Source organism: Ctenocephalides felis, unplaced genomic scaffold (assembly GCF_003426905.1).
Source record: "Ctenocephalides felis isolate EL2017-DRISC unplaced genomic scaffold, ASM342690v1 CF-g0.4_SCAFFOLD_00845, whole genome shotgun sequence".
Classification (NCBI taxonomy): Eukaryota; Metazoa; Arthropoda; class Insecta; order Siphonaptera; family Pulicidae; genus Ctenocephalides; species Ctenocephalides felis.
Genome location: NW_020536999.1, coordinates 94762252 through 94787414, shown reverse-complemented (window position 1 = coordinate 94787414; position 25163 = coordinate 94762252). Strand labels below are relative to the sequence as shown.

Genomic DNA, 25163 nt, shown 5'->3' with positions numbered 1-25163 from the left:
ATAGCATTTGAAAACAGTAAAGTTATCCAAATGCATTAAACGTACTTTTGTTCAGTATATAGTTCTTAAGCCTTAAACCATTAGATTATTATGAATGATGTATTAAAGAAATATGTTCCAAAATGATATATATATATATATATATATATATATATATATATATATATATATATATATTATATATATATATATATATATATATATATATTATTTCGAATATGTTAAGACATTCAGAATGACAAATAACATGAAAAAGCTTTGTAAAATATCGCTGAAGAAATTTATGGCCTCATGTTTAAGTCTGTAACGTGTCCATTTATATGATATATATCTACATTTATATATATATATATATATATATATATATATGTACTAGAAATAACATATCCGAATTATAAGCTTGTAGTACAAACGATGCGGCCTGAAGAGCTTTTTGATAATGACCTTTTTGTTTTTATGAGATTACAAATGTTATGAAACTCATGTTAGATAATTTATGTATTTAATTTAATATTTACTAAGAAAACCTACAAATTTTAGTGTTTGTAGTCGTACTAGACCTATTTAGGTATAACATATCCAATTATCAAGGTCGTAGTACAAACGGTGCGTCCTGAAGAGCTTCTTAAAAATGTCTGTTTGTATTTGTATATTGTTATAAATACGATGCGGTTTTTGTTAAAAGATTCTTAATATCTCTAAATATTGCTAAAGTACTTATCAATTTTAGTATTTGTTGTCATAGTAAATATATTTATATATTATATATAAATATATTTACTATATATATATATATATATATATATATATATATTAAACTGATATCTATGAGTAATGTGGGAGAAAAGAACAAAATTGGATTTATAAACGTACTTACAAAAACTAAAAAAGCTATTTCTTAAATCAAATCTCCACAAATGGGATATTCTCTTATATCGAGAATAAAACCATTTATTATATATATATAATATATATATATATATATATATAATGTTGCGATTAAATCTTGATTTTGTGGCCATTTAAATGAATAATTTGTATCGAATGGAATATATTTAAACACGCAAAGGTCATGTTTAGTTAAAATAAGCTTATCAGGGAATTATAATTGCTAATTAATTCATTATGTACTTAATTGGCACATTATACCCCTAAAATATAAATATACACATGTATATATATATATATATATATATATATATATATGTAGCGACCTTTACCTAAATTTTTGGCACATATATAGATACATATATGTTTTTCCATTTATCTAAATACAATTATTTTTATACAATGTTGTAAGTATATATTTAATTGCAATAATTATATTCGCCTGAATATTCATTTTTTATACAATTAGTTTAGAAAAGTCTACAAGTTTATTTGTTAAATCATGGTTTATATATGTTCATGAATATAAATATTATAGATAATTTAAATGTTTATTTAAAATGTTATTGAATGTGTATAAACTTGTACTTATGTCTACAGCTCTATATAAATTTTTCTCTATTCATTTCTCTCTATAAAAAACATAGGTTTGGGTTATTTAGTGCAAGCTTGGTCTCAATATGTCGCCTTGAGGTACACCCAATGTTTTTCCAATCTCTTTCGATTACTACTTAAAACTTAAGGTAATTGTTCTTGTTTTATAATGTGTAAATCACTATTTATTCATTTTAAGACAGAAGATGTCTTCTTGTTACAAATAAGTTCTACCTTGAAATAACAACTTTATTTTTATTTTACTGGTTGAAATACAAAAGAAAATAAAAATAAATCAAGGACCTATTATAAACATCATGTGTTATAAATACTTTTTGACGTGCATAAATATATGTAAAATTAATTTATGCACAAATATGTATGAAATATGTTTAAAATGCACATATTTGTACACACAATTCATATATACAATCATGTATAATAATATTTATAAATTTATATAAGTTGAGTTATACCTTACGTCTTTATCACTTCGGTATAGAAATACCTTATATTCAAATCACAAAATAAGAGTTTTTTTAGTATAATGTGTCAGTTTAAATTTCATATGAACGGGAGTCGTCTTCTTATGCTACCTTGCGGTACGCCAGGGATGTACCATCAAGAACTGCTTGAATCTATTAATAAATGTGTATTAAATGCATAGAATTGGGTGTAAGTTTATATATATTATTGTGATGTTTCATTTAAACTATTGTTTGTTTATATTTTTGTTTATTTATTCATTCACCCATCTTTGTATTCACTAGTTGCAATCATTCGTTTATTCATTCATTCATACACTCGATTACCTACTGATTTATTCATCTACTAATTTGTCATCATACTTACTAAAAGTGACAATGTATTATCTTATTCATTCGTTCACGCTTTTACTCATCAACAGGTTTAATTGTTCACTATTTTATATACTCAATTATTCATTCATTCCTTCATATACACAGTTGTTCATTCATTTACTTTAAAACAAATTTTCTCAAACTATTTAACAAATTAAATAACCAACTACTTAACACATTAAAGTTTAAAAACTAACAGAGAATTTAAGAAAAAATCTAGGTTAATATATATATATATATATATATATATATATATATACATAACTAAAAGTGTATATATTCGTCTCTTTGCAATAAAGCCATAAAACCATTGTAAGCCCACTCTTTACTCTAATTGGATGCTTATAAGAGACCCTTCGCTTTTATATATACAAATATACATTTCTATACATATATACATGTGTATATACATATATACATGCATAAATACATTTATACATATATATGTATACAGAGTATAATTTACATAGATATCTGTCTAGCTTATTCCTGAGTGAGAAATCGTTTTATCTAAATCGTTTTTCCCAAAGATAAAATAAAATCTTTTTGGTATCTGTATATATATATATATATATATATATATATATATATATATATATATGTGTATATATATACAGTATAATATAAATAGTTAATATATAAATATATATGCATTCTCTATATTTCGACTTTAAATGTGTTCAAATTAAATATGAAAATGATTCATTCTTTTGCTAATATATATGTAACTTTCTCCAATATAACACTTGTCACAATCTAAACATTTAACTTTATATTGGAAAAAAATTCTATCAAACAAAAAAATTCTAAACAATATAAAACCATGCTCTCTGAGCACATCGTTCATCTCAAATATATTATTGATTATCCTATCATTTCATACACGTAAAAATGTTGATCTTGGAAGATTTCTCTAATATATAGCACTTGTCACAATCTAAACATTAAGTTTTATTAACTGAATCGGTCTTTTATTTATTTATTTATTTATTTTAGTTATTTATTTAGTAATAAGTCGGTAATTCCTGATGATAAAGTTACCAACTCAGTTCATAAAATTAAATGTTTAAATTGTAACAAGTGTTATATTGGAAAAAACTCCTAATATATTAGCAAAAGAATTGAGCAACATATTTATATCTCTAGAAATTTTAAACAATATAAAACTATGCTGTCTGAGCATGTGATTAATCTCAAACATTCTTTTAACACTTATCGTTCTGTCATTTTATATATGGAAAAAATGTTGATCTTAGAAGATTTCTCTAATATAATACTTGTCACAGTCTAAACATTAAGTTTTATAAACTGAATCGGTAATAAGTCGTTAACTTCTACTGATAGACTCTTATTTACCGACTCAGTTTATAAAATTAAATTTTTAGATCGTAACAAATGTTATATTGGAGAAAGCTCCCAATCATATTTATATCTCTAGAAATTCTAAACAATATAAAACAATGCTGTGTGAGCATATGATTAATCTCAAGCATTCTTTTAACACTTATTGTCCTGTCATTTGATATAGGGAAAAAATGTTGTTATTAGAATATTTAATTGATGTTTGAAAATCTGATGTATCATTTTGCCTCCGACTCCTCATGCTTTACAATTACACATCCAATTATGTCAATCTTAATACACATTACACATAACCTCAATTTTCTGAAAATGATTCAAAAAGTTTTATAATTTTCAATTGTTTTTCAGTGTACTTATTTGTTGCATTACTTATTTCAGTGTACAAATAAGTGCCTGCATTAGTTTGTTTTTACTCTTAGTTTTTCTCGTAGGTATGAAGAAATTGACTTCTATATCTGTTGTACTGTTAATTTTGTATTTTTGTATTAAATAAAAGTAATATTTTTTATCTGAATGATAATACACATCTAGTCTCAAAACATATAAATTAAAATAAATATTTCATTTTATTTGAACGCATTGGTTATTTTTAGTACACATTATTAATGTATACATATACATGTATATGTGTATATATATATGTGTATATATATATATATATATACATATATTAAGTCGATGTGTACACATATCTGTGGTCCCTTTCATTAAAATTCTCTAAAACAGAAGTTTTGGGTTGATTTTGCCAAAACAATTACTAAACTAGTTAGCATATTAAATGCTTTCAGAAACAGATATACATATACAAACACAAATACACAAATATATATATATATATATATATTTCACATATATATATTCAAATTTAAACATTTTCAACATATATATATATATATATATGATTGTTTCTTTTCCGAGCAGTAAATCCAATAATAAAAAACAATTTGTTTTTTGAAGATGTTTAATAACGACGTTTCGGAACTAGATACGTTCCATCATCAGGTTTATTGTGTCAAAGACAATGTTTTTTAAAAATATTGATTAACATTCATTAATGATGGTCATTACAGATTATTTAAAAAAATTATAAAGAAATGGATTATGTACCAGTGCAAAGAGTAATAAAAATTAACTGAAAAAGGTTTTATATAAAATTGAGAAGCAAAAACTATTTACCTGTAATAATATATATATACATATCTATAATATTTTTTGTTAAAAACACTCGATTTTTTCCGAGGATATTTGTAAATGTTTAGACTTCATAAGACTTTAACACACTGATATGGAGTTCTGTCGGACAGATGTAAGGGATATGTACTGAATTTAGGCAAAAATATTTGTAAATTTTTCATTTTTCATAAATTACCTTACAAGTTTCATAAATTTTCGTAAATTACCAATACAAGAGCCATAAAAAATTATTTTTGACTAAATTCCGTACATATCCCTTACATTTGGCCGACAGAACTCCATATCAGTGTGTTAAAGCCTATTATTCTTGTCTTCTTGTTTCAAGAAATAAGTTTTCAGAATTCCATATTTTCTTTTCTACATCATTATGCCTTCATGTCTTTTTGTTTGTACACTTTTAGTCTTCTTGATTCCATCGTCTTTACATCGTCCTATCTTGTTACTTTTTTATAACCTTACCTTGTCCCTTATGCTCTTATCCCTTTCATCTTGTTATTCTTGTTCATCTTTCTATAACTGTTTTCTTATCTTTTTATCTCGTTATCTTCTAATTTTTCTATTTTCTCATCTTCACATGTTATTCACATCATCTATCCTCCTTATCACACTCTAAATTATAAATCTAGATAATTTTTTCACTGATGCTGTACAGTATTATGCAAATCGAAACGTGTGACTTTTTATATCTATTTATATATAGAACTCGCTGTTCTTTTGGTTTTTCGTGCAAACATCAAAACGCATAAAGCATGTTGCTTTCTACCCGAAGTCGGGTCGATATATACATTTATATATATATATATATATATATATATATATGTGTGTGTGCATGTTTGGATATGTTCTTTCGTATATGAAAGTAAATATGACGCCTTGAGCGACCTAACGAACTATAAAAAAATATTAGAATCCTTCTGAATACGAAGCAACTGAGCAAATAAAATATCTACATCGCTATAGGTACTCAAAGTAAGATGTACGACGTACCAAAGATTCTCAAAGATTTCCAAAAACAATCATCAATAAACAGGCAAAAGACTTTCTTAAAGGAATATAAATAAATATAAGGAGATATAAAAATGATAAATTATCTACATTATATTATTATGCTTACTATTATAAATTAAGTTGCTCGAGTAGGACTATGATTCTCAAACTAAGATATACAAAAAAACAGAAGATTCTAAATTGTTCTAAACACCAGAACCAATCAACCAGAGAACGATTTTAATGAAGACGTACAAATGCAAATATATAAATACAAATATAAGAAAATATAAAAATGATGGGAAAGAAGACTACTGGGCAAGAAGACTACTGGGCAAGAAGTCTACTGGGAAAGAAGTCTACTGGGCAAGAAGTCTACTGGGCAAAAAGTCTACTGAAAAAGAAGTCTACTGGGCAAGAAGTCAAAGATGACATCTAGATAAGAACATCTGGGAAAGATGACATCTAGACAAGAACTTCTAGAAAAGGTGACATCTATACAAGAGCATCTAGGAAAGATGACATCTAGACAAGAACATCTAGGTAAGATGATATCTAGACACGAACATCTAGGAATGATAACATTTAGACAAGAACATCTAGGAAAGATGACATCTAGACAAGAACATCTAGGAAAGATGGCATCTAGACAAGAACATCTTGGAAAGGTGGCATCTAGACAAGAACATCTAGGAAAGGTGGCATCTAGACAAGAACATCTGGGAAAGATGACATCTGGGAAAGATGGCATCTGGGAAAGATGACATCTAGACAAGATGACATCTTTGACAATAGGAAAGGTGGCATCTAGACAAAAACATCTAGGAAAGGTGGCATCTAGACAAGAACATCTAGACAAGAACATCTAGGAAAGATGACATCTAGGAAAGGTGGCATCTAGACAAGAACATCTGGGAAAGATGACATCTGGGAAAGATGGCATCTGGGAAAGATGACATCTAGACAAGATGACATCTAGACAAGAACATCCAGGAAGGATGACACCTAGGCAAGAACATCTAGGAAGGATGACACCTAGGCAAGAACATCTAGGAAGGATGACACCTAGGCAAGAACATCTAGGAAAGATGACATTTAGACAAGAACATCTAGGAAAGATGACATTTAGACAAGAACATTTAGTAAAGATGACATCGAGTCATTGATACATGATCATATGTTACTATGAAAATATGGAAGCATGAAAAAAAAGATATGGACACTATAATATATGAGATTTGAAGATATGGATATGTGTAAATATGGAGATAAAAATGTAAGAATGATGAAAAATAAGAAAAAGTGCTAACGATTCATTAGTATTTTGAGAGTTGGTTTAAAACTATGAAGACACAAAAGACAATAAAATAAAAAAATCTATATTATTATTATTTAAAAGTATTGTTTCTAAATCTCCTTACTATTTTTTGTTGCAAACCCAATAGCAATAACACTAATGACTACTATTCAAAATCTGCCGGTGTGCACCCGTTTATGTGCGACTCCATATAAAAATATTTACGACTTGGGCACACACCCACCCAGGTTTGTACGTGTTTCTATTCTGGTTTCTACTATGTTTCCACCTATAAAATCTCCACTTTCTCACTGTGCCAGTAGATTATCGCTGCGGAGTCCTATCCGAGGACGCCCCCTTGGTAAAAACACTCGTTGGAGACACACTTGTGTGTGTGGGGGCACCGATTCTCAAAATTATAATAGAATATTGCGAAACTACTTGTTGGGAATTGATAATTATAGTCTAAACGGTACGTCCTGAAGAGCTCGCTAAAGAGGACAGTGCGTTGTATCAGTGCACAAAAAGGAACTTTCAAACAATAACAGTACTTTAATCTTAAATTCTTTTTCCCAACTTCTCCATTCGATTCCTTGTCCACGACCGAAACCAAAAGTTAATTTAAACTTTTAACAACACAAACTCCGAGAAACTTCCTCTCACACTTCCCTGTGTCTTTTCTCCCATCTGTTGAGTGGAAAACAAATCAATCAAAAGTGTAATTAGTCACTTAATGGAAAAAGTGAAAAGATTTCAACGAAAAGTTCAACGGAGCGAAAGGAGATAAAGTTTCAGGAAGGATATTGGTAGAGGGGAATGATTTGTGATTGTTGAGAGAAAGGGACGCCCTGGAGAGCTCGTTGGAAATGACTTGTTGAAATTTTGCATGCAGTCACTTAAACGTCGATATCTGTAATAATAGAAAGAACTTTCTGGATATTGTAGGTTATAGTTGGCATGCTGAGTGTCCAGTTTTCATGTTTGCAATACAAACTGTGTGTCCTGGAGAGCTCGTCAAAATAGACTTTTAAATATTACATATGTTCATAAACTTTTACAGACAAATCAATTACATTTGTCTTAGTAAAAATTTTATTGCTTTTAATATTTACTATGTAGTAGATAAATTATGGATTATTTACTCGTTTCTTAAACATAAGTTTCATCCTGAAGAGCTTCTTAAATGTGTAATTTCAAAATTATACATACAACACTACTAAATCAAATATTTAATAATTAGATTCTATTATTTTAAATCACTATTATTATTATTAAATATATTCAAGGAGTACAAATATGTAACAGTTACGTAACATGTTGAGCGTTTTTACAACATCATATTTTTATACAACGTAACAATAACGGAACACTAACCTATTACTTGAGTAAAAAGATTGATTCTCTGATTTTGTTATTGTTAATATTATTATTATTACATATTGACCAATGGATAAAAATATGTAACAAATAGGTAGCGCAAGCTACGTATCTGTAACTTTTTAGAACATTAAGTTTATGCATTGTAACAATCACGTAACATTTACGAACTACTTTTCTATAAAAAATGATTCTTTGCTCTTTTATTGTTATTAATATCATTATTATTACGATTACTCAATGGACAAAAATATGTAACAAATAGGTGGTACAAGCTACTTCTCTGTAACTTCTTTTTAGAACATAAAGTTCATGCATTGTAACAATAACGTAACTCTCACGTACTACTTTATTATAAAAATGGATTCTTAGCTTTTATTATTGTTATTAATATTATTATTACAACTACTCAATAGACAAAAATATTTAACAAATAGGTAGCACAAGCTACGTCTCTGTAACTACTTTTTACAACATAATGTTTATACACTGTAACAATAACGTAACACTCATGCACTACTTTCGTATAAAGATTATTTCTTTGCTTTTATTATCGTTCTTAATATTATTATTATTAATATTACACAATGTACAAAAATATGTAACAAATAGGTGGCACAAGCTACGCTTCTGTAACTATTTCTTAGAACATAATATTTATACACTGTAACAATTATGTAACATTAACGTACTACTTCGTAGATTGATTTTCTGCTTTTATTATTGTTCTTAATATTATTATTCTTATTACGATTACCCAATGGACAAAAATATGTAACAACTAGGTAGTACAACCTACGTCTTTGTAACTATTTAGTAATAGTTTCACGATTCTGTATTTTTTTAGTTCAGGGGATACAAAGCTTTTTCAGTAAAAATTTGTATCTCTTAACTAATAAAGTTAGAAATTTGACTAAACTTTGACTAAAAATATCTAAACTGAATATAAAACTATTCCAGGTACTTATTTTTAGGGTTCCGTACCAACATTTAACAAATTGAAATAATGTGACACTATTTACTAGATGAGTTAATATAAATATTTATTTATTTATTTATTTATTTGTAAAAAATTACTAATGTCCATCGATGCAAATAGAGGGATGAAATGTATTTCCTAACAAAGTGGTTCGGTGAAAGAAAAATAAGGGATAGTCGCCCTTCAGCAGCTTATCAATTTCTTTGCCAACTTAAGCAAAAATCGACCCCTCACATTATAATATATACATGTATATATACATATATATAGATATATATATATATATATACATGCAATTATGTATATGTATATATATATACATGTCTATATGTATATGTATATATACATGTCTATATGTATATATAAATGTGAGGGTGAGGGTGAAGAGGGTTGGAGCATTGTCGCGAATTATGACATCAGCCAAAAAAACATTTCTTGTGTTTTCAGCGAATATCAAACTTTATTTCAAAGTTTATATATATATATATATAATATATATAATATATATATATATATATAATTATTATATATATATATATATATATATATATATATATCGTAGAATATAGTTCATACACTGTACCAACAACGTAACACTAACGTACTTCAAAAGAAATATGTAACAGTTAAGTAACAAGCATAACGTTTTCAGAACATGGTATTTATACAATGTAACGATAACGTAACAATAACGTTGTATAGTATGGATATCTTAGTCTTAATCTTTGCATATATATATATATATATATATATATATATATATATATAAATATGGCAAAGACCTTTTAACTCTTTTTTGTAGATTTAGAATCTCGGGTGGTTGTTTTTCTGTTCCAGAAATCGACAAAGCAACCCATTAATATTTCTTTATATATACATGCACATTTATACATATATATATATATATATATTTGTATAAATAGTAAAGGATATAGAGCAAGAACCACCGTCCTTCGCAAATTGCAATGGCGCGGTGGTTTGAGTTGGAATATTCTGTCAAAACAAAACGATTTATTACATATATACATACACGTATATGCATATATACATATATACATATCTTTAACAGATATATATAAATATATATATTTATACCTAGGTGTAAGTGGCATTGTGCCTTAAAGCAACTTGCACGAACTTCCTGATACGTGTAAATAATTCGATTTAACTGATAGAAATTGATATTTTGCTGTTCAGATATAATTTTCAACAGATTATTTCGAAAATAAAGTTTTTGATTTTATCAAAACCTAATCTTTAGTATTTAACCCTTTCCACTCGCGAATTCCGAGATTTATACGAATTTTGTCGCCGGAGCGAGTGCATCCGAGTAGAAAGGTTAACCCTAATAACGGTTATTAACCATGATGACCTTTTTTATTTGATGTTTAGCAAAATCAATATAATTATAAACAAACTCAACATACATCTATATAATAATAAAAAAAAATCTCTTCTCGCGCTAGTCATAAATCATCTGCATTCTTCTTCTTCCAAATTTTTTTAGTACTTCTTTTTTACCATCTAACATGAAGAAGGAACTCTTGTAACAGAATGAGTCCGTTACAGTTTCCTTTCCTTTTCAGAATCGTACTCATTAGAGCCCACTCTTCTCAACACTTTTTCATTGAATATATAATATATATATATATATATATATATATATATATATATATATGCAGCTGTGTTATGTTTGAATTCTCATAATTGTGAATAATGAAAGCAGTTTGATAACTTTTCAAATTACTGGTTGAATCAACAAAACCTCTTTCGATAACTTTGCTTGTTATATCACTCCTCTCCACTTCTATTATTTTGCATTGCATTAAAATTATATATATATATATATATATATATATATATATATATATATATATATATTGCTAGGCCCCTAAATACTGATACTGTAAATTTCTATATTTTATTTAAATAAAATTATAATTTATCATCATAGTTGGTATAAAATATTATATAATAATAATAAGAAATGGTAGTCTGTCCAAAGGCAGGTCCGTGGTGTGAGAGCCACCAAAAATAAATGATTCCCTTACTCTTTGTCTATCACCACCATCCCCCTCCCTTTTTCGTGTATTTGCGTTTCCAAACTTCTGCTTCCATGCTTCTTGATCCTGTGCTTCGGCTTTTAGTCCCCTGTACTTTCTCTTCTCGTGTAAGTTGTCAATCATTTGCATTCTTCTTCTTCCCAGCGCTTTTTTTCCTTCTATAATACCCTCGACGACGTCGTGCAGGAGGCACTCGTTTTGCAGAAGAGGTCCGATCTAGTTTCCTTTTCTTCTCAGAATTGTGCTCAGTAGAGTCTTTTCTTTATTCACTCTTCTCAGGACTTCTTCGTTTGTTATTTTGTCTGTCCATTTTATCTTCTCCATTTGTCTCCAACACCACATTCCAAAACCCTCGAGGTAAAAAAAAAATACATTAGTTATTAAGTGTCACATAATAAATATGCTAAACATAGTATCTATAGGATGTTCCTAATTTAAAAACACAAAACCGTATAGAAACAGCAGTCCATTTACCTTAAAAAAATATGACAAATCAAACAAAATTTCATCTTATTTATATCATTTGATTTTTAAAGTGTATAAATCCAACTATATTTACTATAATTTTTCATGTATAATGTTTTTTTTTCGAATAATGATGCCTTAAATTAAAAGTCGAAACGTGTTCATCCAATCAGAGCTAACTATGATAAAACAGTGGCGACATCTAATATGTTTTGTGTGGTACGCTATCATAGTTTCACACCCATGCCATTGGATTCCCCAGATGGAGACACTGTTGCTTATTTAAGTACTAATCATAGGGGATAAACTTTATATATTATTGGCCTTAGATAATCGGTTGAATTATAAAAATTCCTCTAAGTTTTGAATTTCGTCGCGCGATTAAGGGGTTCTAATCAGAATCTATGCCGAACCATATGTACATTCTTTAGTATTTTGTTGGTAGCTACTGATTACAGTTGATGTCCACTTTATAAAAAAAGTATATTTTCAGAACGCGAAATGCATGAAATGAAATGTGTTGAACAAATTAATATAATTTATACAATTACATATATTATAAGTATGTTTCAAAGACAAAATGGAAATCATAATTATTATTTTTTAGTGAACGAAACAATTTCATTTTCGAAATAAAATTGAACATTTTACCTAAATACCTGAATCTCTATTTTTATTAGTTAAGTTAATTATGTATGCTAGGGTGGTCCTTGATACGGATATTTTCGATTTTCCTTGCTCCCAGGGGCTCAAATGCCTCCAAATTGATAAAAAAAAAAATTCTGAAAGTTCTAGCTCTTTATATTAACTCTAACATAGTCCGCACTCCGATCAAAGTTTCTTGGTTCTTCTTCCTAAGTAAATACTTATTTTATAATAAATATCAAAATTTTTTTGTAATTTATTTATTAATGATCAAAATAAGCAAATACAATGTTATTCTCAAAATTTTGATTCACTTGTCGGTAAGTTATAAAATTCTAAAGAACAAATGGAATTTTACCCATGTTATTTCCATAAGAAACTTTGATTGGAGTGCGGACTATCTCAAAGTTATTATTAAGATCTAAAACTTTCAGAGAATTTTCTTTCATCAATTTGGAAAAACTTGCGCCCCTGGGAGCAAAAAAATTCGAAAGCATCCATATTAAAAACCACCCTAATAAAAAACAAGTTCTATCCTACATTCTTAAATTTTATCGAATATTGCAAACACAATTATTCAATTATTATTATTACAGTCTCTGTAAAAATACTATTAATTAAATAATATAAATAAATTAATTAAATAAAACACTTAAATGTTTATAATTACATTTTTATTAACTAAATACTTTGGTTTCATATTCAATATATATTTATATATATTATAATTATTCTTACGTATAGAGCAATTTGTTGTTGTTATAACATTTTATAAATAATAATAACTTAACAAACTAATTGTAGAAACAAAAATAATTGAGTATTAATATATATATATATATATATATATATATAAAAGTAAATTTATGGAACATTTTGTTAATTTACAAGGAATGCGTTTCGAAGCTTACAATTTTCTTACCAGTAAATTTTGTGCATCTTTATATTTAAAAAAAAAGGTAACAATTTAAAATTATATTTGTTCTATTGTAAATTTTTGTTGATGACCTTCTAGTTACCTTTTTGACTATTTAAAGCTTAATATTTAATATTTACAAGCAAAAGCACACACATATACACGAAGAGAATGCAAAAATATATTTTTATTTATTTACTAGTCTACAACTTTCTTTTTCAATTTTAAATATTATCGATACACTGTACAGGGTACCCATATGAATGTAGTACTTGATGAAAAGTGTATCGTGATAATATTAAATGTTCTATGAGATTCTTATAAATATATTAATATTTAAATATTTTATATATACAAGTATAATTGGTCTCTTAAATTATATATAATAATAATTATGTACAAGTGTCATACTCTGTGTATCCGACTAAGTTTAAAATAAATTCTTAACAGCTACTTTCTTGTAATAATTCGAGTAGAAATAAATAAATAATAGTTGAAATTATATAAATAATGTATTTACAGTAAAATTGTATATATATATATATATATATATATATATATATATAAATGACTATTACTAAATAGTGGTTTACAGTAGGAAGGTGAAAATTTAGGGCTGAATGTATTTTTTAATTACCAATTATAAATAAGTAAAATAAAAAAAAATGGTTCAAAATCTAAATAAAAGAAGATCTTAACAGTGGACAACCCTTACTGCGTCGATTTTGATTAATATAAATAAGTATACACATTTATTTATACGTTTTGACACTAAATGTGTGTCATCCATATAAAATATTGAATACAATAACAACAAAATTATTATTTTTTATTTAAAGTAATATGAAAAGTTACTAAAATAATTGGTGAAATGTTTTATTGGTATTATTTTTAATGTATGTATGTATCGATGTGTATGTATGTGTATGGATGTGACTGTGTATCTATGGATATGTATTTGTGTATGTATGTATGAATGTATGTGTGAGCCAATTTTTTCTTTCTTATTTTGACAGTGCTCTTAGATCTGTTGTTTAATCCAAAAAAATATAAAAAAAATAATGAAATAGGCATTTGTGGTAAGAAGGTGGAAATTTAGGACTCCATGTGTTTAAAATACATTTTGTAAGGATTTGAAATAATAAACTTATACAAACAGAATTACCTTCTCAGTTTATAAAGTGGATTGCAACGATTGTATTGGAAATACTTCTCAATATATTTAAAAAAAAAATCAAAATATTTATAGTTCTAAAAATCCAAAACAATTCAAAACTATGTTTTCTGAACATATGTTACATTTTTAATACAAAACATACTGTCATTCTAGATAAAGAAAAAAACAATTGACCTTTGAAATGTTAAAATGTTTTATTGATATTATTTTTAATGAATGAGACCAAAATTGAAAAAAGTTTGTGTGTGTGTATGTATGTATGGATGTATATGTGTACATTTGTATCGATGTGAGTGTGTATGTGAGCCGATTCTTTCTCTTGTAATTTTGAAAATGCTCTTAATTCTGTTGTTCAACCATAAAGTATATTTTAAAAAAAATTAAATAGGAACATTTGAAACGGAAGTGAAAATTTAGGACTGTATGCGTTTAAAAGCCGGCGGCTCCGGCGGCAAAATGATGATTTCAGAATTCGCGAGTGGAAAGGGTTAAAATAAAAAACTTCTACAAATAGAATGACCTACTACTCAGTTTACAAAGTGGATTGCAATGACTGTATTGGAAAAAAAAGATCTTGGAAAAAATATTTTAAAAAGAATCAACATATTTATAATTCTAAAAATCCAAAACAATTCAAAACTATGTTTTCTGAACGTATGTTTAATTTTAAACAAATTTTTAATACAAAACGTACTATTATTTTGATAAAGAAAATAATAACAATAAAGAAAAAAAAAGTTGACCTTAAAAGATTTGCAAAATCTTGTTTCATTTATTTTATTGAAATCTGGCTGGTATTAATGAACCTAACTCTTCTTCAAATTTAGTTTAAAAAAATTAATTAACGTCTTTAAAAAAATTTCTTTTTTTGGGCAGTCTTTGGACAGTCGATTTTGTTTTTTAAAAGTTACTTATTCATCCAGTCATACATGAATTTATTTATTTAAAAGCAAAAAATTCGCTATAATTTTGACTTTATTGAATTTTTATCTTTTGATATACTTCTCTATTTATTTTGTTGTTATTGTGTTCATTCATTATAATTATATTTTAGTTGGATGATGGCACAAATCTTGTGTCGAAACGAGTATAAATGAATAATCAGATACATATATTTCTTTCTTTCGGAAAAAAATGGATACATACATGAAAAAGAAATTTAATAGGTAACATAAATTTTAAAAAATCAAAGTAAAGTCGTGTGCGAAAAATTTCTAGAACTCTTCTAGCAAAACAAGAATGTATATTTGCTATATTATACATTATACATATTTACAGTCGTAATATCGTAATATTCAAAAATTGGTTCTCAAACAGCTTTTCAAAAATCTTCTCAAAAATTCGTTCCACCTTCAAAAATCAATGGTTTTCTTTCACTTACGATAAATAAAAAAAAATCTGTTCCACCTACAATACCAATGGCTTTCACTAGTGAAAAATAAAAAAGATATTCAGAATTAATTCGCATTACTAAAAATCTGATTCGAATCAATGTATTTATCAAAAATATTAGTGTTTTGCGAACGATTTCGCGCTCAGCTCTCACTCTAATACACGAGTGCAAACGGTAAAGAAAATCTCTTGATTCGAATCGGAAATTGGGTGACTCGAACGATTCGATACATTTCGATTCGAATCAGAAATTGGTTGATTCGAATTCTAGTTTGAAAAAAGTGCAATATTTTATTTGAATCAAGCAAAAACTTTTGAATCGAGAAAAGTTCCATTTGAATCAAGAAAAGTTCGATTTGAATCAATAAAAGTCTGATTCGAATCGCGTCAAATATGATTTGAATCGAGTCTGAATTAAAGTGAAGTAAAAACTGATTTGAATCAAGTTAAATCTGATTGAATCAAGAAAAGTGGGATTCGAATCGCGACAAGTATTTTTTGAATGCCTTAAATTGATTCATATCAAGTAATATCCTATTAAAAAAAAAAAAATCGATTTCGCAGTGATTCGAATCAATTTATTCGAATTTTCCCATCACAATATTTTACCTCCTGACTATCCTTTATCTTACATCTTCCTATCTCTAAAAAATCCGATTTCCGTCTTGCACTCCCTGATCGTGACGGTGGACTGCTGTCCTCCCATGTTGACCGTCACGTCTGTGATGAAAACTTGGTCAGCAACAGGAGTCCTCGTCAACCAGAATTCTGCAGGAGTCAAGGGCCTGCCAGGGCCGAATCGGTTCAACTTCGCTCCACAACTCAGAACCTGTTGATTCTGGTTGGTCGGTTTTAAAATACCGTCATCGAGGTTGTTGTTATTATTGTTATTGTTGTTGTTGAGGTTCAGGTTCATTGAGGGGGTTAGGATTTTCTTTGTGGTACCTAAGGGAAAGGATAGTTGATTATTGATTAAACTAGACGTTATTGGCACAAATCTTTATGAAATTTTTTGCTATTTTAAATATTTGATACATAAAGTTGCATAAAGACCAAAAAAGTTGGTCTTTCTATCATTTACCCTTACCGTTGCTATCAACTGGTGGCACATCAGCCTCCTGTCCAATCTTCTTTCCATTATACAAACTAGGCGTCGCTGGTGCAACAGCATCTCCGCTCCCACTTTTGTTCTTATTAACATCACTAACATCACTAACACTTTTACTACCAAACTCTCCTGCACCATGTTTGGACGAACTCTTATCATTACTAGAAACATTGTTATTAGCACTACTGGTGGTGATCGTGATTCCAATCTTTCCTGATTCCTTGGAAGGACTTCCACTTTTCGTTTCTTGGCCTGATGATGATGATCGGAGACTGCCTGAAGGATTGGACGATCCTCGCTGGAGTCGGAGTCGTTGCCCAGGTCATCGTCAGGGGTAGATAAGGACTTTGGCGGGTCGGGGTTCAACTCATGGCGCTGGTGGTTGTGAACTGAAAGGGTAATTGATTAGTTTAGACAGGTCGTTTAGGAGTATACTGAGTAAAGGACAATGTTGTTGATCATTTTACCTTTACTATGTTCCTTATCCCGATTCTCTTTCCTCTTAGGACCACGTTTAGCTCCTTCTTTCACCAAACCTCCTGCACCAGACGCACCATCCTTGGCTCCAGAAGGAGTGCTGGTTGTGGAGGACTCTTTGCCACTACCAGCTCCATCTTTCAGACTCTGCGTCTGCTCGTGGTACATGTGGATAAGACGGTTGTCCAGGATGTTCTCCTCTGGTTCCCATGTGGAATGCTTCTGGCCCCAGCCTTGCCATTTGACCAAATACTCTGCTTTACCCTGGGGGAAGGTAATTGATTAGGAGATTCAATGGTAATATATTGATACATCTGAGAAGAGATGAAAGATCGCGGCATTCACGAGGAGGAGGATGCCACTGACGAGTAAACTGACTTGCGGAAGAAGCCAATAAAGTGTTGTTTTCTGGAGCATAGCTCTGTACGGATTAGAGACATGGACTGTACGATAGGCTCTCAAAAACTATATGGATAGTTTTAAAATGCGGTGCAAGAGACGAATGTAGAAGACTAAGGGACCGATTCTGCCGCATAACAGACAAATGTTATGGCAAGACCATGTTACGTTCCAACTTCCATACATTATGCTACTGAATCATACTGAATACTGTCTAAATGTCATGTGTTTGCTGTGCATTCAGGCGTTTTATACATAAACTGCAACGCCACTTGTATGTTATGAAGCTGGTCAGAAAGACCCGGTTATATAACATCAGTTTTTTGACATTTGTGAGGTTTGTAGGTTATGCTTTCTATCAGACAACCTGAGAAAAACGCCTGAATACAAGGCAAACACATGGCTTTTGTCAATATTTAGTATGGAAAGTTCTTTATAACATAGTCTTGCCATAACATTAGTCTGCTATGCGGCAGAATCGGTCCCTAAATGGACAAATAAGATCACAAATGAAGAAGTAGAGTCGGAGAAGAAATGATTCGTACTAAGCACAATCATCGAACGAAAAGGAAACTCGATCGGACACATATTGTAAGAACAGTGTCTGCTGCACGTGAATTAGAAAGTATGGAAGGATTAGTATTATATATACTTTTGCAACATTGCAACGATTCAATTACTACCATCAATCAAATGTCAATTTTAAAAGATGGGTCATTGCGGTTCTGGCGAAATTGATGATAATTATTAGCACATTTATTAGCCCAGACCCACCGGTCTTCCGCGGCCCTACCTACGCCTCGGGTCGTTTCCAGCTAGAAAATATTAAAAAACTAGGGAGAAGGAGAATGTAGATGATTGAATGAACTGAAAGGAAATGTGAATATGATAATAATAATCAAAGAAGGGGGAGAAAAATCCTTGATTCTCGCATATCATGGATCTGTCTTCGGACACAATACTTATAATACTAATATCGATATATAAATGTATATTTTACAAACTTACCCTTCTAGTTCGTTTCTTCAAAATCTTCTCAGCCGCATAAACGCGGTCACCAGCAGCTCCAATTTCCATTTTATTTTTTTAAACAAATTCAAAAATTGATTCGACAAAAAAATCACATTTTTTAAACACTTTCACAAACACTTTTGTAAAAGCACAATCTTTTGTTTAAGTCATAACTTGGGTAAATGTCTAGATAAAACTATTAGTTATAATAACTGAGAACATACATTTAGTTTTGGATAGAAATTGTTTTAGTCAAATTACATCATTAGGACGTAATTTAATATTTATTATTATTTATAACAATAAAATGATGTAAATAATTTGTTTATTATTACTCTTTTGTTTTATTTATTTTTTATTTTTTTTTTAACTCAGCAGGTGCCACCACAGTTTGATTCTTATCTCAAATTCTTGGTTCTTATCTCAACTATGCGCCACCACTACTTTTTATTATTTAATAAATAATTGTAACTAACTTTACAACAATTAATATTAATTAATAATATTATTTTTATTGTAGTTACTTTACAATTTTTGTGGTTTTTGACGAACTGACAATGTTGTGTCCTAGTTGTTGATGTCTGGAAGGGTTTTCAGGACCCCTTGGTTTTAATTTTAATAAAATAGGGTTGCTCCTAGTTGAAGGTCTGGAATAAAAAATAGAAAATAAATACATACATACATGTATAAATATATATATATATATATATATATATATATATAAATTATGCGGGTATTTATATCACTAACAACGACTTTCACACGCTGTGGGACTTTCAAGTGCATTTTTAAAACTTTAAAACTATTTTATAATTTCAATTGTAATATATAAATAAATATATTACCTATATATTTAATAGAACCCCGTTAAGACGATTTTGCTGTACCTAAAACGCGTCTTAGGCGGGAAATTGTATGAATTCATATGGAAACAATGTGTTTCAAAGTGCAGGAAGGTAAAGTAGCGTTTTATGCGATAAATCGTGTGAGAAATAATCGTTCATTTTTAAAAACTTATGGATTAAAATATATAATAAATATTTTACATATATATCCAGTCAAACCCCGTTAAGACGATTATTATTAGCACGATTTCTCGCATAAAACGCCTCTTTACGCGGATCCCTGCACTTTGAAACATATTGACCCAACCTGGCATTATACACATTTTTGCTTAAGACGCGTTTTTAGTCCGGCAAAATCGTCTTAACGGGGTTTTAATATGTATATATATAATATTAAAGACAGTTTTAAATAACTTACTAAATTACAAGTTTGTCTAAGACAAGACTGTTTTTTATTTGAAAAGCTTTTAAATTATGATATATTACATGTATACAGTAGAACCCCGTTAAGACGATTATTCCTATCAAAATTTTCCGTATGAAACGCTATTTTACGCCGGTTCCTGCACTTTGAAACATATTGTACCTATATAATATATACACATTCCCGCTTAAGAGGCGTTTTTAGTCCAGAAAAATCGTCTTAACGGGGTTTTATCGTATTTATAATTTTAAAGACAGTTAATTAAAATAATTTAATAGAGTACAAAGGCTATGGGCGCATTGCCATACAGAATCGGCCCCACCCTGGTATTTAAATAATTTATACGCCATTTTATAGGTCTAAATGGTAAAAACAGATATACCAATTTTCAACTTTGTACCTCATCTTATGGCCGAGATATCATTGAAAATATGCCAAAGTGGCCCCTTCTTTCAAACTCACTTTTTCGCGTAACCATAAAAGATATCGAAAAAATTTTTACGTGATTCTACTCACATTGACTCAGACCACATTATGTAGAACAATCGATTCCAAAAAATCGTTTACTATTAGCTGAAAAAGACAAAATAATTTTTCAACTGATTATTTCGGGTAGTGCATTTATTTGGACCACTTTCTAATTAGCGTTATTCGAAAGCCCATTGTTTTTTCTTTGAGTACTGCAAATATTGTTCAAATCAATTTGGTGGAACACACTGGAAAATTGAAAAAACCGGAGCCAGTACACCCGCGCATAACGCTAATAGTACCCTGCAATTGCATAGAGTTCGTTCGGACGCAAAGCAGTGCGCGAAGCGCCCGAAACGATTCTTCAGAAATTCTGAATGCGAAAATATTTATTTTATAGTTATATGTATAAATATAAAGTAATGATATAATGAAACATTGTAGTTTCAACAAATCCAAGAAACTTTTTTTTGAATGATAGTTGTAACATTGTGAAAATAAAGCCCTTATTGCGACCAATCAGTACTACAATACTAAAAAGAATATGATAAATGGCTATCAGAATTTTTTTGCGTTTTTATTATTTAAAGTTCTTATAAAATATTCGTCATTTAATGTAGAAGTTTTTTTATATAGTACTTCAGTAATTTACAAAAATTATTACTGAAAGTATATAAAATATATGTATTAATCAAATTATTTCGAAAATTATATTATTTATATAATATTTGTATTTTATGTGTGGTTTATGCGAAAGATCGTGTTTTTTAGCTAATTTTGTATTAGCTAATTCGCATCTACTTATAATATAGTGATTGTAGTACTTATAATATAATGCATTTAATTTCAGTGTATATTTTTAACTTTCCGTAGGGTAAGTTATTGTAAATAAAAAATCGCAATCGAAAATGTTTGCACATCTTCACGTTTCGAAGGTTTCTGAACATTTTGAAATACAATAGAAAAAATGGATATGTGTGTCTGTGTATTTGTGTTATATTTCGTGTATGAATGTGATAAAATTTTTCGTTCACGATTTCTTGAATAATTCAAAGAACATTCGATTCCTACTGATGGAGAGACGTAATGATTAGTTTTTCATAAAGACAGGTCGGAGATACAGAGCAAAGATAGAAACCGAGTTTTTAAAGAAACGAAAAATCCGATTTAAATGATTCAAAAATGTTGCTTTTTTGGACGACAAGATTGTTTTTCAAAAAAAAAAAACAAAAAAAAATTTTTTTTGTTAATTCTCTTTTTTTAATATAAAAAATAATTCGAATCGAATAAATAATTTTAACTTTGCCATTCAGTTCATGCAATTCTTAGAAATACTTTTCAGGCAAACATATTTAAATGTCATCGTCCAATTTATAAGCATTTTTATTTTGTCTACAAATTCCAATAATAAAAGTTACAGTATTTATAATAATATATTAATAATAATATAATTGAATTATAATAATATAATTGAATGCTTTCATTCAATAATTTTTCGAATATTTCATTACAACGCGGGAAGTTCCAGCAATTTGCCTTAAGGCACAATGCCATGACCACTAGTTTATAATCTGTCATTCAACAGTTGGCGCCAAAAAATAAACAGTGTCGCCACCGCACGTCCCTTTGCAATACCAACCTTGTAAAACCAATCCGAAACGTCAACCGGCAACATTAAAACAAAAATACTATTAATCATATATTTACGATAATAAAATTCTACGAAATTTATATAAGTATAATAAATATTTATTTATATTTATATTCGAATTACGATAGAGAGAAATATTCAGTTCGTTTTATTTAAATGTTTTGGTGTCCTTGAAGTCGGTGTGTGCGCAATGCACAAACTAATCGCGTTTGTACCGTGTGTACGAGATAGTGGGGTAACACTGATTAAAATTGAAAGTCGATGTAAGAAAAAAACTAGTTGGTATTGGTATTTTGCCTTGAGGCAAGTTACATGAACTTCCCGATATGTGTAAATAATCGAGTTAAAACCTATAAAAAATAAATTAATTTATGAGTGATTAGAAGTATCCCGAGTGGATTTATTACACACAATTGAAAAAGAACGAGCACGTTAACTCGGAGTATTCTCTAAAAGCAAATTTTTCAAAAATCAATAATTTTCATAATTGAACCAGTTTTCGTAGGACGTTAATGGTTTAGTATGTTCATTAAGACCAAGAACTTTATCGTTATACCAAATCGTCTAATTTTAATTTTAACAAACGTCAAAAAAACTACTCATTGTCTCAAACTTTGATGAATTTTTATAATTAAACTACTTGTCGTAAGGCCGTAATATTACAGTAAATTCTATAAGACCATGATATATATCGCCAAAAAAAGTTCCATAAAAATCGGCTTAAATTTTTATTTCAACAGTTAATTAGAAGAAAACGGCTCGGTAGATTTTCACCTAAAACTAATAAGTATCATTCTCAATTATTATATTTCGAACAGTTCTTGATTTTTTTAAAATCGATTCCGTAGTATGAGCTTAAATGTGGAAGAAAAGTTTAACACTTTTTTCCAAATGACAAAGAAACGGCTTGGCCGATCGTCGCACAAAACTGAGCAACGATAATCCTGATCGAGATACATCAAATGACTTTTAAATTTTTGAAATTGGTTCAGGCGTTTTTGAGAAAACGTCGATGAAGGTTCGGGATGTTAAAAAATATGAAAATGAAGTGAGCAAATCAGTATCGCAAATGGTACTAAAGTTCAAAAGCAGTAGAAGATGAATAAGGTAATCTACTGAGGAGTATCTTCGATATTGAGCTCTAAAAATACTTCGAAAGCAGTAGATGCTCTATTGAGGAGCCACGTAAATATAAAGCTCTAATACAAAAAGGGACTCTACTGACGAATAAACTCAACTCCTACACAAAATGAAAAAAATGCCTAGAAAGAAGCAAATTAAATATCGAATTGGATGATAGAAATAGGTCTCTACTGATCAATTTGAAAAAAATAGAGAGATCTACTGACTCCATAGAATATATTGGACTACTGAAGAAAACGTTGCTCAAACAGTAAAAATCACTTAAAGCTCTGCAAGGATCAGACACATGGACTCGAAGAAACTCCTTTATAGAAAAATGACTACTTACTGAAGAGAACTTTGGATTTAATACTGATCGAACACTGGTAAAAGAGTAACCATGGAGGTACCGAATGAAGATGGTGAACTTATTAGATGCGAAGATTTGAAAAAAAAATAGAGAGATCTACTAAGGAATAGAATATTTTGAGGAGCAAACTTCTGATTGACACAAGGAAAAAGACTGTACAGATGAAAAAGTTGTTCAAACAGTAGAAAGTCCTAATATTTGACGTATAGGGATCAGAGACATGGATAAAAATGACTCTGACTCTGAAGAAATCTGAAGAAACTGATTCAAATAGTGATCGAAAACTAGTAAAAGAATACCATGGACGATGAAAAAGAAGGCTTACCCGAATGAAAATGGTGAACCTCTTGGCTGTGAAGAGAAAACACAGAAAAGTGACAGCAAAAGCACAAGACACAAAAGCACTGAAGAATTTCCAGAAGTAATCCTTGAACTATAACTCAAATTCTTGGTACACTCTTATATACTATTGCAAATTTTGAAGAAAAAAATGTACTGCCAAAAACGTTGCTCAAACAGCAAAAAGCTTCAATATTGAATTCCTAGATCTGCAGGGATCAGAGACATGGACTCTAAAATCTGTTAAGAAATGGATCGAAAACTGATCGAAAACTGGTAAGAGTACCATGGAAGGTGAAAAAGAACTGAACCGAATGTAGATGATAGACTTCTTGATTGTGAAACTAAAGTACAGGAAACTGTAGAAGCACAAGGAGTTGGAAAGGTTTCAGGAAAGCCTTGAAAAAGTTCGAAAAGTTAAAAGTGCACTATACATTATAAAAAAATTCAAAGACTATTTTACTTCTTATTTTACAAGAATATTCTATTTCTTTAAAGTCTATTTCTTTAAAGAAAGATAGCAGAAGTTCTAGAAATAAAAAGTGAACTAGAAACCATTAGGTACAACTATTTCTTATCAAAAGTGTAATATCATATTTTCCAAAATCGACTTCATTATCCCCAACATCGAAAATTACACATAGCAAAAACATCAATAAACTGCGAATAGAAATTACAGGAAACTGACAGCATAAGCACAAGATGCAAAAGCACCTCCAAAAGTAACTAGAAACTAAAATGGCTATGTCACAT

The 25163-nt window shown here is 29.1% G+C and overlaps 2 protein-coding genes across 2 annotated transcripts in view; one reads left to right on the top strand and one right to left on the bottom strand.

The window, feature by feature from the left end:
* The window catches only part of LOC113363123 (ras-related protein Rab-37-like), a 249991-nt gene that overhangs the window by 118318 nt on the left and 106510 nt on the right, over positions 1 to 25163 (top strand). The gene's annotated exons all lie outside the window — the stretch shown is intronic.
* The window catches only part of LOC113363125 (polycomb group protein Pc-like), an 11916-nt gene continuing 2959 nt past the window's right edge, over positions 16207 to 25163 (bottom strand). Inside the window, 6 exon segments of the mRNA XM_026605608.1 lie at positions 16207 to 16232; positions 16806 to 17141; positions 17284 to 17527; positions 17530 to 17693; positions 17772 to 18045; positions 19189 to 19260. Of these exon segments, the coding sequence (XP_026461393.1) occupies positions 16825 to 17141; positions 17284 to 17527; positions 17530 to 17693; positions 17772 to 18045; positions 19189 to 19260 (1071 nt within the window). The 3' untranslated portion in view covers positions 16207 to 16232; positions 16806 to 16824.